Source organism: Fukomys damarensis, unplaced genomic scaffold (assembly GCF_012274545.1).
Source record: "Fukomys damarensis isolate Sample0158 unplaced genomic scaffold, DMR_v1.0_HiC HiC_scaffold_17, whole genome shotgun sequence".
In the NCBI taxonomy this organism is placed as follows: Eukaryota; Metazoa; Chordata; class Mammalia; order Rodentia; family Bathyergidae; genus Fukomys; species Fukomys damarensis.
The window spans coordinates 2,889,375-2,906,758 of record NW_022900929.1 but is presented as its reverse complement, the minus strand read 5'-3'; the positions used below and the strand labels follow the sequence as shown (position 1 = coordinate 2,906,758).

Here is a 17,384-nt window from a genome sequence, read left to right as displayed (position 1 = left end):
GCCAGACACAGTAAGAACAGGGGCTCCCACCAGTGGCCCTGCCCTTGTGGCCCTGCAGGAACACTCACTCTGCAATGGTCAGCAGGTGGCGGGACAGGTCCACATGCAGCTCCAGGTTGGTGTTCTCCAGCTCCACCAGGCTGCGCCGCATCTCCATCTGCTCCTTAAAGGCCCCGATGAGCTGTGCCCGGATCTTGTTCATCTGCAAGTGGCTCTCCTCTTCGGTGTTGTGGGGTGTGACTGTGACTGTGGGCAAGATGGGGTGCTACACCAGGAGCAGGGCCAGCTAAACGCAAGTTGGACCCCACTTTCACCCACCCAAGTGAGGTCTGGCCCATGGCAGAACTTGGTACACATGTGTGGATGGATGGAAGATGGAGAGGCAGATGGATTGTGGCTAGATGGAGGGTGGGTAGATGTACAGATGGATGGAGGGTTGAACGGATGGGTGGGTGGGAGAATGGATAGATGGATGGGTGGATTAAGGATGGGAGTGGATGAATGGATGGATGGATGGATGGGTGGATGGATGGGTGAGTGGGTGGGTGGGTGAATGGATGGATAGGTGGGTGTATATCTATGACGGGTAGGTGGGAGGATATTTGTGTGAATAGATGCATGTGTGGGTGGGTGGATGGGCAGATATATGGGCAGATGAATGATTAGGTGAGTAGATGGATGGATGGCTGGACTGGTCGATAAATGAGTGGATGATGTGGATTCAAACCCTTTCTTTGCCTGGTGTGGGGTCAGGCCCCCTGCATTTGAGTCTGAGGAATTCACAGAGGGTAAGGCTAGGCTGGCCACTTCAGCTTGAACCTTAGTTTCTCAGTGAAACCCCACCACACCCTCACTCAGAGTTTATCTGCCGCCTGCTCTGATGACACTCTGGCTTCCCTGTCATAGTTCTCTGCATGTTTGTAATGAGGAATATTTTGGGACAAATACTTTACATCTTTCACATCTGCCTTTCCTGCTAGACTGAGTTCCACAGAGCTGGAGTAAACCTATGCTAGTCTTTTGTTTTTCATGGTAAATTCGTAACAGTTGACCAGCTATTAATCAATGGCTTTTTATTTTTGCTGTTCTGAGAATGGACTCCAAGCCTCATGATGCATGCTGGGCAAGCCCTCCCACCTCACTCAAGGGCTCACTCTAGACCTGCAGTTTGTCATCTGATGCCCTGATCTGAGGGCCATGGTCACAAGCTGCCATCTCCCTACACAGCAGCTGTAGAATTGCTGGGTTGGTGAGATAAACTGTGGTGTATCCAGATAAGTGAGTCACTGCCAGCCATTACAGCAAGGTTTCGCTGCAGGTAGGTGGCACACACCAAAAAGCCCAGCCACTTGGAGGATCCCAAGGTCAATGCTAGTCTGAGCAACTTAGCAAGACCATGTCTCAAAGTAAAATAAAGAGAGCCAGGGAGGTAGCTCAGCACTAGAAGCTTCCCTAGTAGGTGCAAGGCCTTGGGCTCAAGCTCCAGCACTGCAAAAACCTACAAGTTTTCGGAGAGCACTGGAATCCTGGAAAGCACTCATGGGGTGATGCTCAGAGGCCATGTACCAGGGTCCCATATACAGGAGAACTTACAGGAAATGGTGCACGCAGGGCACCAGGAAAACATGCTGCTTGCCTTGCCACCACAGGCCACCTCCAACCAGCCTCAGAAACTGAGAGCCAGTAGGAAGAAACTGTGCTCAGACCCTGTGTCAGTCCCTGGCCCTTAGAAGCCCACACTTCCTGTTAATTACCTAATGTAGTGGACTCTTTCCAACACACCACTTCCCACCCTACTGCCTCCGCCAAGTTTCCAATAACCCAGCCTGTCACCAACCATAGCCCTTCCCCTTTGAGTTCCTTTCACCTTTGGCTCCAACAGCAAACTAAGCCTCAAAGTTGACCAGAGAGAATCAGCACCCAAGTGCTCAGGAGGCTGTGGCCAGAACACCCAAGTACTCACCCCAGGACTGGGACCAGCAAGCTGGGGCACACCCTCCTGTGTGACAGAGGGTGAGGTGGGACCAGTGTGCACAGAGACAGTCCCCAGGCAGGGCTGGGGAGAAAGCAAGTGGAGAACAGTATCTGGGTATAGTTGCTGCCCCTACGATCGAGCTACTTGGGAGGCTGAGGCATAAGGACTGCTCCCATCCTGGGGAGCCCCAGAGTTCAAGATCAATCTAGGTATCACAGCAAGATCCTATCTCAAATAAAAGCAGAAATAAAAGGTACATAGGAGGATTGTGCAGGTTACATGCAAACACTATGCCATGCTATATAGGGATTTGAGCAACCAAATACTAAGGTATCCTGGGGATTCCTGGAACTGATCCCCTTTGGTCACTGATATACAACAGCATTTACACAAGTACTATGGGAATATGTTTTTGTTACAAAAACTTGAGTAGAACCTCAAGAGTCAGAAGATTCCTTGATCATGTAATTGTCTCTCCCTCCACACATGTAGCTCTGATGAGCACCTCCCATGCATGAACATGCAAGTGCATTAGACATGGATGAACAAGTTTTTGTGGGTTTGGCTTTAGATATTCACATAAACAGCACCAGACGGTTGATACTCTCCTCATCCTCCACCTGCTTCCGCCACCCCCGCCATGTGTCTGAGGACTGTCAACAGTGGCCCCAGCCAGCCCTTAGCCTCAGCTGCAGAGGCATTTGGGGCTCTCTGGTCACCAAATCACTCTCTGGATACAGATGCTCAGAATGGACGTGGGCCCCCAGCACTTGAGCCAGAAGAAGCGGTGGGACAGGGATGTTGGCCTTGGGAGGGTGACAGAGCCATCGGGGACTGAGGAGGTACCAGGCCCACGCCCAGACCTACCTTGAACATCTGGGATGTCAGGTTCACTTTTCTTCTTCTCTTGCTTCTCAATTTTTGATTTGAGATGCTCGATCTCCCTGCGCAAGTCTGAGATGACATCTGTGTACTGTGCAATGCGGTAGGAGACATTTAGCAGGTTGCGTTTGACCTGGCAGAGAGGACATGTGGCAGAGGTTGGACCGTAGGGAACTTCCCCTCAAAGGGCACGTTTGAGATGGTGTATGAATGTGTTTATGTTATAAACTTCAAATCGATGCTATTCAGCCTTAAAAAAAGGAAGGCATGGTGGCACCTGCCTATGATCCCAGCACTCTGGGAGGCTGAGGTAAGATAAGCACAGGTTCAAGTCCAGCCTGGGCAACTTACTGACTTGGTGAGACTTTGTCTCAAAATAAAAACTTAAAAAAGGGTTGGGAATACAGGTTAGTGTGAAGGCCCTGTGGGACTCCTTTCATTGTGATGCTTGGCAGGTAACTTGTGATGCTTTGTTCTGCAACTTGCAGATACGTGACATATTTCTTTCTGTATGTAGAAAACATCACTAACAAAATGGCTGCAAAAATGTCATAAAACCCTATACACAGAGCAAAATAGCAAAAGACCTTATAATTCTCCTACTGTTCAGTGACCCCCCCCCCCCCACACACACACACACACACACACACACACACACACACACACACACACACACACACACACACACACACACACACACACACACACACACACACACACACACACACACGGGAAAGCCATTCTGACTTGTGTTATAACTTGGGCAAGGCCCAAAAGCATCATACTCAGTGAAACAAGCCAGATCAAAGAGGACAACTACTGTGGGATTCTGCTTAAATTGGTCATTAATTCCATGGAGACAGCAGAATGGTGGGAGCAGGGCTGGGATGGGTAGGGAGTGATTAATGGGTCTGTTTGGGAAGAGGAGAAGGTTTTGTGGCTGGATGGCAGTGATGGCTGTAGAACAATGCAAATGCACTTAATGTAATTGTTCTGTGCACTTAAAACTGCTAAAATGGTAAATCTCATGTTACATCTATTTTATCACAGTAAAAAATTCAAATAATCTATTGAGGATTGTTTAAAAATCCTCCCACTAGTTATCACTCTTGCCATTTTGATGTGTGTCTTTCTACATCTCTGTGTTTAGAGAGGCACACAGTCTATGTCTTAATTGTGTACTACAGTGGTGGGGGGGGCTATAAAGACATTTTGCTTTTTTTGAGATGGGGTCTTGTTGAGTTGCCAAGGCTGGCTTCCGATTCCCCAGTTTTAGTCATCTTCCCGCCTCAGCCTCTTGAGTAGTTGGACTACAGTGCACACCACTGTGCCCAGCTTGTAGCTACTGCTTCACCACTCGCTTTCTCCCAGCCCCATTAATCTGGGGACTGGCTGTCTGCACACTGGCCCACCTCACCTGCTGTCATATAAGAGGGTGCGTCTCAGCTTGCTGGTCCCAGCCTGCTGTGAGCACCTGGGTCTCCTGAGCAGCTGGTGCTGTTTCTCTCTGGCAGGTGTGTAGGGTGGTGTGGGGGCCATGGAATGCATGGGCTGCAAGCCCAGCCGCAGGCACGCAGCGGCTCCATCTGTGCATCACGTGCTCATCACCTGGGCTCAGCTTCCACATCACCTCCCTGACCTCAGGCTTTGCCTGACCACCTCTGATCTCAGGGCCTCTCTGTCACTCTCTGCTATTCCCCTCTAGCAGCCTGTAGCTCCCCTCCCAAGCACTGACAACTGTGCGAGTGCCAGAAAGCACTGTCTCCTCTCTACACTTTCACTGCTGGTGCTCAGCTCAGAGCTGCGTGCTAGGAAGAGCTCCTCATGGGCTTAACATGATGATAGCAGGTGTGTTAGTACAGGGTCTTTAAACCCCGCACTCCAGGAGGCTGAGGCAGGAGGACCACAAGTTCCAGCTCAGGCTGGGCAACTTAGCAACTTAGTGAGACCTCGTCTCAAGAAAGTTCTGGGGATGTATCTCAGTGTGAATGCCCTGGGTTCAATCCCCAGTACCGAAAAAAAAATATTGTGGTAATACAACTCCTATCATCCACTGACCACTACTAGGTGCCAGCCACTGTACTAAGTAGCATCTCACAGAATCCTCAGACCAAAGAGACAGATCCTTCAGACTCAAGGAAGCAGTGTAGACAAACAGCACAGTGGTTGTGCACCCTGCTGTGTGATGGAGGGAGAGGTGGGCCAGTGTGCAGACAGATGGTTCCCAGAATGGGGCTGGGAGAGAGTGGAGAAACAGTAGCTATGAGCTGGGCATGGAGTTGTGCGCTGTAGTCCAACTACTCGGGAGGCTGAGGCAGGACGATCACTAAAACTCAGGAATTGGAAGCCATGGCTCCTGTTGCTAGCAGGAATGATAAAAGGATCCACTTCCAAGAACTGTTGTGAGAATGAAATAATTAAACCAAATGCGAAGTTCAGAGCCATGCCTGCCATGCGGAAAGAGATGTCTTAGCCCCACCCCGGGCCCTGTGATCATGATCTCATCGGGGAAAATGGTCTTTGCAGATGTAATGGAGGAACAAAAAATGAGAACATCCTGGACGAGGGTGGACCCTAAATCCAAAGCCAAGTGTCCTTATGCAAAAGAAGAAAGAAACAAAGAGAAGAGGGAAGAATCAGGCACAGTGACATATGCCTTTAATTCCAGCACTCTGGGAGGCTGAGGCAGGATGATCCCAAGTTTTCCCCAGCCTGGGTGCCTTACCCGTGTTTTGATGTTCTTGGCCCTGTATGCATAGAGCAGTGTGGTCCGAGACTCTTCAAAGCTGCTGCTGGCTGGGCTGATGTGGGCAATCATCACTGTGTGGCTGTTCCCTCCAAGGGCATCCTACTTGGATGGAAGGACTGAGCTGAGGTGATAGGAGCTGCCCAGGGTGCCAGCCACCACCAGATCTGAAGCCATCTCTAGGAAGGACAGCTGATGCCAGAAAGCTGGGGCCAGTGCTCCAGGAGGAGCCCTTGGGACAATGAGGAACCCATCCCAGGCCACTCTGTCTACCTTGCCTTCCCCTCTCATGAGAGCAGATTACACCAAGAGATAGAGTTTATAGGGACATTTAATTACCACTCTGCCCATTTATTTATTAGTATCTCTCCTTGCTGTAGAACAAGGTGACAATATTTAGCTCAGTATGAGGACTTTTCTCACATCAGAACCCTTATGATGGGTGGGCAGGTTCAGAGAGGTAGCGTGTTCCCTGTCCCTGGGGGGTATGCAAGCAAAGCTAGGTAATACTCAGAGGGGTAAAGATGGAGGCAGGCTGTGTGGAGATGGCCTCTGTGATGTCCCACCTGAGACTCATGTCTGGACGTTTTCCCCACGCCTGCCACACTTTAGTGCCCACCTTCAGCAGTCGCGTGAGTTTGCTGTCCCGGAAGTTGACATACTGTGTGCGGCTGCCCTTCTCACTGAGCGCATTGATGCAGTTGCCCAGGGCCAGCAGGGAGCGGTTGATGTGGGCGCCCTCCTTCATCCTCTTGTCACGGTTCTGGGTCTGCGACAGAAGCCGGCCAAGCGTGGGACCCATGTCCCATCCTGCAGCCACCGAGTCCCCTTCCCAGGGTGCACTGGCCCACCGGCTCCAGTTTCCTGGAGACCCGACCTAGAGCCTCTCAGAGTTACCCCAGCCTCCTGGGCTTCCCCCACTGTCCACCTCCATCAGGTCTCTGACTCTCCACCTGCTGCTGGGGAACACAGGCCCTGTGAGAGTACAGCCTGAGTCTTGCTGGCCCTGGTCCTGGGCTTAGACACCTGCAGTGCTTGGCTGCCCACAAGTGCCAACAGGGGCATGATCGCTGGCAGGGCCAGGCAGACAAAACCCAAAACCAAAACCGCCGCTGGACAATCTCCCAGTGTGGTGATACCAGCAGGGATGGCCCTTCATTTTCTTCCTCTTGCTTCTCTACATTTTCCGAAGTCTCTGCGCTTTATTATGTTTGAAATAAAAAAAGAATTACTAAAGCTTTATTTTTAAGGGCGAGGGTTTTAGAGCCTACTCGGCACATGGTTTGGAATAGCTGAAATTGCTTATTGCAGACAAATCTCCCAGTCCGTCTCAGCCTCTTATTTCCTAATCACACTTTGTGGATTAGCTGTGGGAGGATGTTACAGGACAGCATGTGAAAAGGTCAGCACAAGCCAGGAAAGGGTAGCACTTGCCTGTAATCTGAGTGTCCTAGGAGGCTGAGGCAGGAGGATCACAAATTGGAGCCCATTCGTTAATAAGGGCTGTGGATATGGCTCAGTGGGAAGAGCCAGGTTTAGTCCCCAGTGTTGAGCACAGAGAGGGCACATAAGCTAATTGCAAACATTAGCTGCTGCCAGGCAGGACTCAGGCTGCTAGAGTGGCCAGGGGTAGTCACTCCTGTGTCACACAACTGTGTCCGGATAGATTTCTTGGAGACCTGGTGCCCAGAACAAACTTTTTGTGAGACATTTTCTGTGAGAGCCAAGCAGACCCCAAAAGCCACACTAGGCCACTGAATATACAGCTCAAAACCCAAGGCCCAGAGAGGGGAGCTAGCCCGTCCAAAGGCACACAGCAAGTGGAAGAAGTGAGAGTGGGAGCCCAGGACCTGGACCCTTTCTGGAGCTCTCGCCTGGCACCAAGCCCCGGGGAGGCCAATCTGGAGTCCACTGCTTCCCAGGGACAGCAGAGCCCAGCTGGGATGGACATAGTCCTAGCTCCTGTCGCAGGCCAGGGAAGTCTCCTCACGGTGCTGGGCTCCTCTGTGATACACCCACATCTGTCTATATACCGACTGTGTCTTCTATATTCTGTGTTCTGATGCTGTGACATCTCAGGGTACTGCTGACATGGAGGCACCCCTCCCAGCTTAGCTAGGATGGCAGACTCACCTGCAAGCTCACCTTTCACCTACATACTCACTTACCCAGAACCCACTCCCAAGCTACCACCTTTGGGGGCCCACACTCTGGGCCACATCCACCTGCCCTTGTCACCCAGGGCCACATGCAGATGGTGAAGGATGCTCTGAGACCCCAGAGCCTTTTGCTCACCTGGTCCTTCCACAGGAACCATGGCAGAGGCTCTTGCATAGCCTGCCACTCCTCTGTGCCCAACCCTGTGCCTCCTGGGTGGCCCTGGACAGTGTGCCTCCTCCTAGGAACTGTGACAAACTGTCTTTTCAATGGCAGTTGTCCCCTGTTCTGCTGGTCTCCCTAAACCTCACATTTTCTGCCAATACACTCCATTTTCAGTCGGACAGCCATGACCTACATCCAAACGTGGCCAGCACAGAGCAGAGAGGGACGAGAATCAGGGTTATCTGGCCCAAAGACACGCAGCAGACAGCCCGACGGGAGGAGGACCACCACAGAAGGGAAGGCCATGGCTTGGGGCCAGGGCCTGGGCCCAGGCCTCCACCTCTCTGAGCAATGCCAAGTTACACCATCCTGAATCACACCCTCGGTACTGTCTAGTGGGGACAACATTGCCCTCCTGGGATGGCACCGGTGAGTGCTAAGTGCTGGATGGATAAGACCAGCACCACTTACTGATGACCTTGTTCTGACACTGCCTCTGTCTGCTCCTTCTTGGTGCCTGGCCCTAGCCCGGGTCCCTGCACTCTAGGACTGCTCAGGCCACTGGGGCTGTAGCCAGGGAGCTCCACACTCACACCAAGAGACAGGAGAAGTGAGGGACCCTCAGTGAGCACCTCTGCTGGGCCAGGTGCTGTTCCAGGCATGGAAGGCCCGGTTGACAAGGACTGGGGGGTCCCAAGGAGTGGGCATGATGACATTTCATGGTCGCACCTGGGAGGCACGCTCTGAGCCAGCCAGGTCCACCATGAAGAGCCTGCCAAGGTGCACTTCCTCCGCCAAGTCTGGGCCTTGCCGTTGCTGGCGCACCGTCACCTGCAGCACTGCGTGAGAACGCGAGGACGTCTTGTTGGTGGCTGTGGGCTCCTGTGTGCGCTGCCGGTTGCCCCTGGTGAGGAGCTGCATGATCTGAGGATAAAAACAGAAGGGCAGTGGTTGGAGTGCTGCATTCAAGGAACAAAGACCCAGAAAGAGGAGGACTGGCGGTGCTTAGAGCAGCTCACCAAATGGAGGCGATTTCTGGCTGGCAGCAGGGAGTGATTAAAAAATCAGTCAATTGGCCAACCAGAAATAGCAGATTCCTGACACCTGCACCGGCTCTCTACCCACAGCAGATATCACCAGTGGGTGGGTCACCCACCTCTTCTCCACAGAGCCCAGAGCAGCCCCAGACTCCAGGCAGCTGAAGAGTTGCTAGGGTCGGCTGGGGGGCTGGAATCCATCTGCCAGGCAAGCAGCTGTGGAACTCAGGCCAGGGAGCCCCTGCTGTGTACATCCCCTACACTAGGACTACAAGGTATGTGTGGAAAGGTGACTGAAACTCAAGAACAGAAGAAGGCATCCCCAGCAAACCCAAAGCAGGACACAAGGGGCTGATAACAATGGAGCTGGACCAGCATGGCCAAGCACAGGGGCAGGGCAGGGGTGAGCGCTGAGGAGTTGGTGCTGACACTGGAGATGAGAAGGAGCCATGCAGACTCCCTGGGCAGGAGGAGAGCCACCTTGAGTGTGTCAAGTGTGGGCTGGCACACAGACTACAGGCGAAGAGAAGATGGAGGTACAGGAGCATCTGTGCTGGCCCTTGCTGAAGGAGTGACCTTTAGTCAAGGTGGCAGGTGGACTCAGACCAGCCAGACTTATGGGGTTAGGACTGCCTGGAGAGCTGCACTGACAGGCCCAAGACTATAGCGGGTGCCTGGGCAGGGTGGGGGGTATGGCGTGGGTCCACTAGTGATGTCTGCCCTGAGTACAAGCAGAGAGGCAGTCACGATAGAGACAATAGAGACTCTATTCCCTGAGCTCAGATTCCAATGCTGGAGCCCACTACAGAGCCACATGTTGGTCTCTGCTCAGCAAACTTGACCCAGAACTTTGTGAGCTGCAGAATATGGCTGACCCTCACCTCTTGGGCATTCAAGGTGGAGACCTCTGTGATGCCTGCAATCTGGATGCTTCCCTTAGAGTCTTCTCTCAGGTCCAGAAAACCTGAGGATGGGTTCAGGAGGTCCCGGATCACTTCATTATAAATCTGGTGTAAAACAAAGGTTGGAGAAAAAAAACCAAAAACAAAACCAAGAAACAACAACAAAGGTTGGAACAGAGAAGGTTTGGTACAAAGAACAACAAGGACTTCCATCCCAACAGGGCATGAACTGCCAGAGAAATCGGGGCAGAGGCTTTGCACACACTGCCAACACTTGCCTAACACGCAGGGCTGAGGCTTCACACACACACTTATGTCTTATGCAATTGCACCCATTTTGCAGACAAGGCAGCTGAGGCAGTTAGGCAGGCTCACCTCAAGGTAAGACATGGACACTCTGTAGTCCATGTTGTCCTGGGTCTCCTCAATAGCCTGGAAGAGGTCAGTGAGGGTCTGCAGATATATGCCAGGCTCCGCGTCCATGCCCAGCATGGTGTGGGTCTTCCCTGCACCTGGGGGAGGGGTGGGCTCCTGAGATGGCTCAGATGTATTGTTTTGCAATAAGAGAATTAACACATCTCAACTGGTAAGGAGTATCTGTTTAGAGGGAGCACCTCACAACCTCACCCTCTGTCCCATGAAGGCGAGGGCCCAGCTGCTCTTTCCTTCTGAGGCTGGCACGTACTAGAGCTTGCCAATGTGTGTGTGATGAATGAGTGAAATGGGCACACAACGCAACTCTGGACAAGCTGCCTCCCTCTTCCTTCCCTGTATGCAATGGCAGAACTAGAGCTGGGCCTGTCCAGCTCTGAACCTCTTTGGTTCCACTTCCCAGGGATGGAAGAGGTAGCTTAGGTCTGCAAATGTTGGTTGAACTCAACTTAGAGGAGAAATCTGTGCTTCTCATGGGCAGCAGAGTGCAGGTTTGGGTTGAATTCCAGAGTCACATCAGGGCCTGGGCTTATTTCTCACCTGTGAGCAAAGTCCTCCCACCCACCTCTCTGATCTATAAAAGGAAGCACTAGACAGTACCTGAGGGACCATAGGCAAACACCGTTGCATTGTATCCAGAAATGACACCCTCCACTAGATGCTGGATGGTAGCAGAGTACACATCTTCCTGCAGACAGACAGAATGACAGGCAGTTAAAGGATGTCCAGCCTGAGTTGGCAGCCTGGCTTCTGGGAGGGAAAAGTGTGGTGGTCCCCCTGCATGTGCATGGGACACAGAGGACAGAGCTCAGTGTCAGGAACTCCTGGGTTCCCATCCCAGTGCTATCGCTGGCTACTTTGGGCACAGCCTCCCTGTGCAGAGCCTTTGGTGTGAGAAAGCAGTGTGGGGGCTACCACTGTGAGGCCTGATGTGCACTAGCACTGAGCACAAGGGGTTCTTTCCCAGGGCTTCTCCACAGGAGTTGAGAGGCTCCGTTCTTGGCTTGGGAAGAGGATCATAATTTCTCCTTTTCCTTGCAGTATTAAAGATGGCCTCAGGGTGTTGCTTATGCTAGACAAGCCCTCCACCATGAAGCTACACCCCTAGCTCTTTAAAAAAAAAATTATTTTGAGGTCAGGTCTCATTAAGTTACCCAGGTTGGCCTTGAATTTGCAATCCTCCTGCCCCAGCCTCCTGAGTAGCTGAGACTACAGGCATGTGCCACCATGCCTGGCTATCTTGACCCCTCTTTTGGGAATAAAATTGACTTGAACAGCAGTGGCAATTTGGGGCTCACAGGATGTTGTGGTATAAGACCGCAATACCTGGCAGTAGAGTGTGTGAGTAGTGAGCTCCCTGCCCACTAGAGAATTCAAAAAGGGACATTATCAGGGTAGGTGTACAAGGCATGCAGGTTCACCTGGGCTGATGGAGCAGCAGCCTCCACCTTCAGGGCACCTTCTCTAGGCCCTGCTCATGAAACGGCTGCAATTACTGCTCCTCTGGGACCTCAAAGCCTGCACTGCTTTGGACTGTGTGACTGCAGGCAGGCCCTTTCCTCACCAGTAGAGTGGGGATCTGTGCCTGTGTATTGCACAGGCTTGCTGTGAGGCCACTAGAACAAGGTACTCCAGGGCCTCACACAGCACTGGCTCACAGTAGCTGCTGGATGAATGCTGGTGATCAGGCTTCTCCTGTCCTCAATGCCACTAGGACCTCAGCGTGAGAAAAACTAGCTTGCCCAGGCAGCAGCAGGGACTTTGCTGCTGGGTAATGGTGTGGAGTCCTGATTGAGGGGAACACTCTCTGGGGCACCTGCATCCCTGCTAAAGGGGCTGCTGGGGCTCAGCAAGCAGACTCAGGGTGCTGGGTGATGGGGGAGAGAATGGCAGTTTGAAGAAACTATAGATGCTTCCCTTTCTCTTCAGAGAGGTCCAGTCTGATCTCCTACCCTTGAGCCTGTCCAGCCCTGGGCTCAGCTCGACTGTGAGGTGTGCACAGGTGGTTCCATGCCAGCTGTGGGCCAGGACTCTAGGATTCACCTCACCCTCTTGCACCTCTAAGGTCACCATGCTGCAAGAAAACCCATGTCATGTGGAGAAGGCACAAGTGGTACCAGGGCAGACCACCCAGAGAAGCTGCTGGACAACACCAGAACACAATGACATCTAAGTGGACCATCAGGAACGTCCAATGAGTAGCATCCAGCCTCAATGCCTGAAAGTCTGCCCAGCAGAGGCTGCCAACCTGCAGAGCAGTTGATCACGGCAGACAGTGATGTTGATTTGCTGCTGTCTGCAGGGATATGTCTCATTCAGCCACACCTGCTGGCAGACAGCTGCACACATCAGGCCTGAGCTGTTTAGAGTCAGGCTTGGGGTCAACTTTCCACTTATCCACCAGAAGGAAACCACTGGGGTGAGGACACTGGGGTGAGCACAGGGTCCCACAGCCTTCACTGGGCCTTGACTTTGGGCTAAAACATCACCAGACTCTGCCAATTCTACCTGGTCTCAGATGGCCTGGGCTCAAAGCTTGTCCTTCCTCATAGCAAGGCTTTGGTGACACAGGGGACAATATGGATCCTCAGAAAAGGGTGGCACTGATGGGAAGGATAAGGAAGGAGCAGGACTTGATGCTGGCCTGAACACCGGGCTAGTCCTTACGTGACCTCTGGAGTCTTGGTGTGCACATGTGAAATGGGCTGAATCCTGTCTTCCTGTCCTCACTCATACCCCTTCAGGTCTCAGCGTAGACATCTCTGCTTAGGGCAGCCCTCGCTGGCCACCGCACAGCAAGCTTGATACATTAAGCAGCACCAAAACTCATCTCCCCTTCTCACCCTTCCTGAGATCCGGGAGGCTTCAGGCGTGCCTCCCTCGGCGTACAACAGCGCCTCCTTGTGGGAGGGAGGAAGTTACTGAACTAAACAGAAGCCCCTTACAGCCGGTGCTTAGAGGGCTTCTCATTCCTGGTCTCTGGTTGGGATTTCAGCCCCTGCCTCCTTTTTCCTTATGGGGACCCTGAGAGAAGACGGGGTGATGCAAGTGAGCTGGGAGATGCAAGTGGCTGGGCTGGTGATGCAAGTGGCCAGGTGAGTGGGCACCTGTGACGCATGCTGGTCAAAAACTCTGTCAAAGATAAAGGTGCGCTCCCGGGACCGGTGCGCACGCAGAGGGTCCTCAGGGTCCTCTACAGGGTCCATGAGCACAACCGCCTGAAAAGGAGAAAGGAGGGCTGTCAGAACCCCCAAAAAACAAGCCCAGCGGGCCTGGGTAAGGCCTCTGCTCCCCTTCAGCTGTCAGTGCTCCTGCGCCTGCATCCAGAGACACCCATGAGCTCCCCAGCGTGCTGGGCGCTGCTGCCACATTCACATCACACCCATCAACATCTCTGACAAACCAAGGCTGGCCAGGAGGGCAGCTCTGCCTGGCACAACAAGCCAGCGTCAGCAGCAGCTCCCCGGGGCCCAGGCCCCACAATAAGGAGCCCTGCCCTGAACCAAGGAGGTCGGGGAGGAGGTGCATTATAACCTGTGGGTGCTGGCTTGGCCACCCATTGCAGTGCTTACCCCACACAGCCTGGAGGATTTTTATGGGGCAAGGAACAGTCCAAGAATAGACAGGGGAAAAAAAGGGACTGTGGCAAACCCTCTATCATGGCTTTGTTCCTCAGAGCCTGGGGCCCCAAGGGTATCTCCCATTCCAAAGAAATATGTAATTATGAAGCAAAGTGTAGGAGGTTCTCTGGGGACAGAGCACCCAAAGGAGCCCTTCCTAGGGAATTGGGGGGCATCTGGATCACACTACATCCTGGCTACTGGGCACTTGGAAACTGGGGGCCCCTGGAGGGGACCACAAAGTTGGGTGGCATGGCAGGGGTGGCACCAAGAACATGCCATCTGGCCACTACCTGGTCCCCTTTGGTCACAGCTTTGGAGATCGAGGTCCTGGTTCTTGGGGAGTCAGCGGCAGGCTGCCCCCAGGGCCCAGGCAGGGCCCAAGGGCTGCTCCTGGCTGCTGGCCAGCTCTCGTTCCATGACTTAAGCTGACTCTGCTTTCCTTCTCCTCCCAGGGCCAGGAGGGCTATAAGACGAGATGACACTGGGGCAGCACTGTATATAGCCAGGGTGGGCCAGGACTGTGCGGCAGGCAAAATGGGATGCGGCTCCAACTTGGAGGGTTCTGAGGGCACAGAGGGTCCAGGGGAGCTGGCAGTCACATGGGCTCTGGAGCCCTGCAGCCTGGTTTCCCAGCCTGGCTCCATGGCTTACCAGGCACCAGGCCTGTTTTTTTCTCCTCTGTGAAAAGGAACAGATCATAGAATCTACCACAAGGGGCTGAGAAGGATGAATGGGGCAACAGGCACAAGCCCTGAGCCCTGGGTGCTCAAAAATTATCGGCTGCATTGGATGTCAGGCCAGAAAAATATTTCTTTTCTTATAAAGAAATTATTGAAGCCAAGTGCAATGGCACATGTTCTGCAATCCCAGCACTTTGGGAGGCTGAGGCAGGAGAATTGCAAGTTAGAGGCTAGTCCAGGCAACTTAGTGACTTAGTAAGACCTTGTCTCAAAATAAAAATCTTTAAAAAGGGCTGGGGAGAAAGGAGCCTGAACCTGGGAGAGAGAGTTATGTTGGGTTACAGTAAAGCAAGGTTATGGTAAGATATTAACAAGCAAAGCTTAAGGTAAAATGTCAACATCTGGAAAATCCAGACACAGGAATGTGGGGGCCCCATAGTGTTCTTGCAACTCTATAATTGGTCTGGAGTCATTTCAAAATAAAAAAGTTAAGGGAAAATGTGAGCCTGTCAACACAGATGAGCCTCAGTAACAACAGGCTAGGTAGAAGCTACTGTGGGGTTTCATTTCTATGAAACATCCAGAATCCACACAAAGCAGACCAGTGGCTGCCAGGTTGGAGGGTTCTGAGTTTAATGGGTGTGGGGTCCCTGGTCAGGTGATGAAAATGTGACTAGCAGAGTGGACCAAGACAGTGGATTTTTGCAATCTGAAGACTGAGCTGCTTCCTGCAGCCTCGCCCCACCCGCTGGCACCGGGATGCTGGCCTCATTTTGGGGGTGTACACCCTATCAGAACACTGCTGCATCTCTGTCAAGTCTCCCATCTCCTTCCTTGATGCTGCCAGGTGACGGCAGTGCCATCTCCAGCAAAGGACTGCCACATGTGTGTTTTGGCAGAGCAGTGCTCAGTGCATTAGCCTTCAGCCCTGCAGAGCTGAGTCCTTTCCTGCAGAACCTTTTGTCTCGTTCCCTTGACTTAGTTTTTCACAGCCTCAGTGATGCCCCTCCCCTGGATGTCACATCCGTGTTATCTTCCTAATACACCAAACAAGGACTGGGTGCTCCTGTTCCTTAGGGCAGCTGTCACAGGGATCTCCCTCCACCAGCATCCTGGGGCCTCTGCCCTCCCCAGAGTCACATTTCACTCTCAGGGAAGACAAGCAGGAAAGTCCAACGCACTAACCATGCCTCCCCGACTCTGCCTTTATTCCTGCAGCTGACAGCCAAGGGCAAACGCCTCCCCAGAACAACCTGGGGCACTGCAGCAGGTGTAGACCCAGACCTGGCAGCTCTGCCCACCCCACCTCTTTTTGCTGTCCAGACTCCCAAGGAGGTCAAGCCCAGTGGCCACATGGATCAGGCCAGCTCCTGCAGGGCTCTCCCATCATGCTGTTCCAAGGTCCCACTAGGCCTTCCTAAACACAGTACCGGGGCCAGGACATGTCAGAGCCTGACCACTGCATGCATTTGGTAAACAAGCAAAGCACGCATATGCACTGAGTCTCACAGCTGCCCGCCATGGACACTTCCCCTGGCTCCGTCTCACCTGGTTCCCTACTTTGTGGGCAATGATGGTGGCTCCTTCCTCCAGCTCAGCCTCACTGAGTGGGCGGATCCGAAGCGCCACCTGTGGGTAGGACACCAGCAGCATGTTCACAAGCATCCTTCCAAGACCGTCCCTTTCCCTCTTGCTCTTCCTCTTGGGGAAGCAGTGAAGGACCAACCTTGAGCACTCCCTGGCTGTCCTAACACCTCAACACTTACAGGAAGTTGCTCACGCCCCACAGCAATGCTTTGAGGAACTCAAGCTACTGTCAACTTCACTGAACACGTGGGAGACTGAGGCACAGAGAGGTAAAGCAACCTGCCCCAGGCCACCCAGCTGCAGAGAGAACTTACTACCTTGCCAATACTGACCATCAGAAAGTGCAGAAGCCTGGCTCATCAGGCCAGCAGAAAGTACTTTGGAAAGATACTGCCTACTAAGAGAAACTGTGGGCCATCCATGCTTTTTACCTGGCTCCCCTTTATTAAGGGGGTCCACAGAGGGCATATGAGCTGTGGCCACTCACACTGGTTTAGCCCTGGCTCACCCAAAGGTCAACTAGGCATGGTCCAAGTCATGCAGCAGTAGGTGCCTGCCCCCACCTGGGGTCCTGGTCCAGGCCCTGAGGGTCCTAAGGAGGGCTCACAGGGCAGAAGGCGAGGAGGGGCTGGGGGTCACTAGGTCCCAGGGCGGGAAAGCCAAGTGGCAGAAGATCTGTCCTTAGGGCAATGGGCTGGGAGTGCTGGGAGAGGACACGGGCACTGGGAGGGAGGGGAGCTCACCATGAGCTGTTGGTCCTTGGGCTCCATCTCCCGGAAGGCTGGGCTGCCCCGGGCCGGGGAGAGGCCAGCAGTGTTCTGGGAAGGCATGGTGCCAACCAGGACAGCCCCTTGCTAGGCTGGCTGGTGCTTCCTGCTACCCTGGCAGAGGTGGAGGCAAGGAGACCAGTCTCAGCACACCTTGCTTGCTCCGCCCCATGACATCAGCTCAGTCCTCAGGGAGGGGGAGCCAGGGCCACTGAGAGCTTGTTTACAAGCCTGGTAACACCTCTCACCCCCTCTGCAGTCAGGACAGCCCACTCGTGGCTCAGTGGGACCCAAGCAGGTGGGCAGCCTTCCTGCCTGTGCACTCAGCCAGTGCCATGGCGACCCAGACTCCACAGGCCTCCTGTGCTCGGTGAGCCCACCTACCACCTGCCCTGCAGATGGACTAAATCTATTTTTTGCAGTGCAGAGCC

General features: G+C 53.3%; 1 protein-coding gene across 1 annotated transcript in view; it reads right to left on the bottom strand.

Annotated features, from left to right (window-relative positions):
* The window catches only part of LOC104875318 (kinesin-like protein KIF19), a 36,567-nt gene extending 19,505 nt beyond the window's left edge, over nt 1-17,062 (bottom strand). Inside the window, exons 1-11 of the mRNA XM_010642783.1 lie at nt 16,930-17,062; nt 16,148-16,228; nt 13,404-13,514; nt 10,897-10,984; nt 10,240-10,376; nt 9,844-9,969; nt 8,655-8,849; nt 6,223-6,372; nt 5,583-5,705; nt 2,843-2,990; nt 69-246 (exon numbers count right to left, since the gene is read on the bottom strand). Coding sequence (XP_010641085.1) covers nt 69-246; nt 2,843-2,990; nt 5,583-5,705; nt 6,223-6,372; nt 8,655-8,849; nt 9,844-9,969; nt 10,240-10,376; nt 10,897-10,984; nt 13,404-13,514; nt 16,148-16,228; nt 16,930-17,016 — 1,424 coding nt within the window. The 5' untranslated portion in view covers nt 17,017-17,062. The remainder of the gene's footprint in view (nt 1-68; nt 247-2,842; nt 2,991-5,582; nt 5,706-6,222; nt 6,373-8,654; nt 8,850-9,843; nt 9,970-10,239; nt 10,377-10,896; nt 10,985-13,403; nt 13,515-16,147; nt 16,229-16,929) is intronic.
* Between the last annotated feature and the right edge of the window lie 322 nt (nt 17,063-17,384).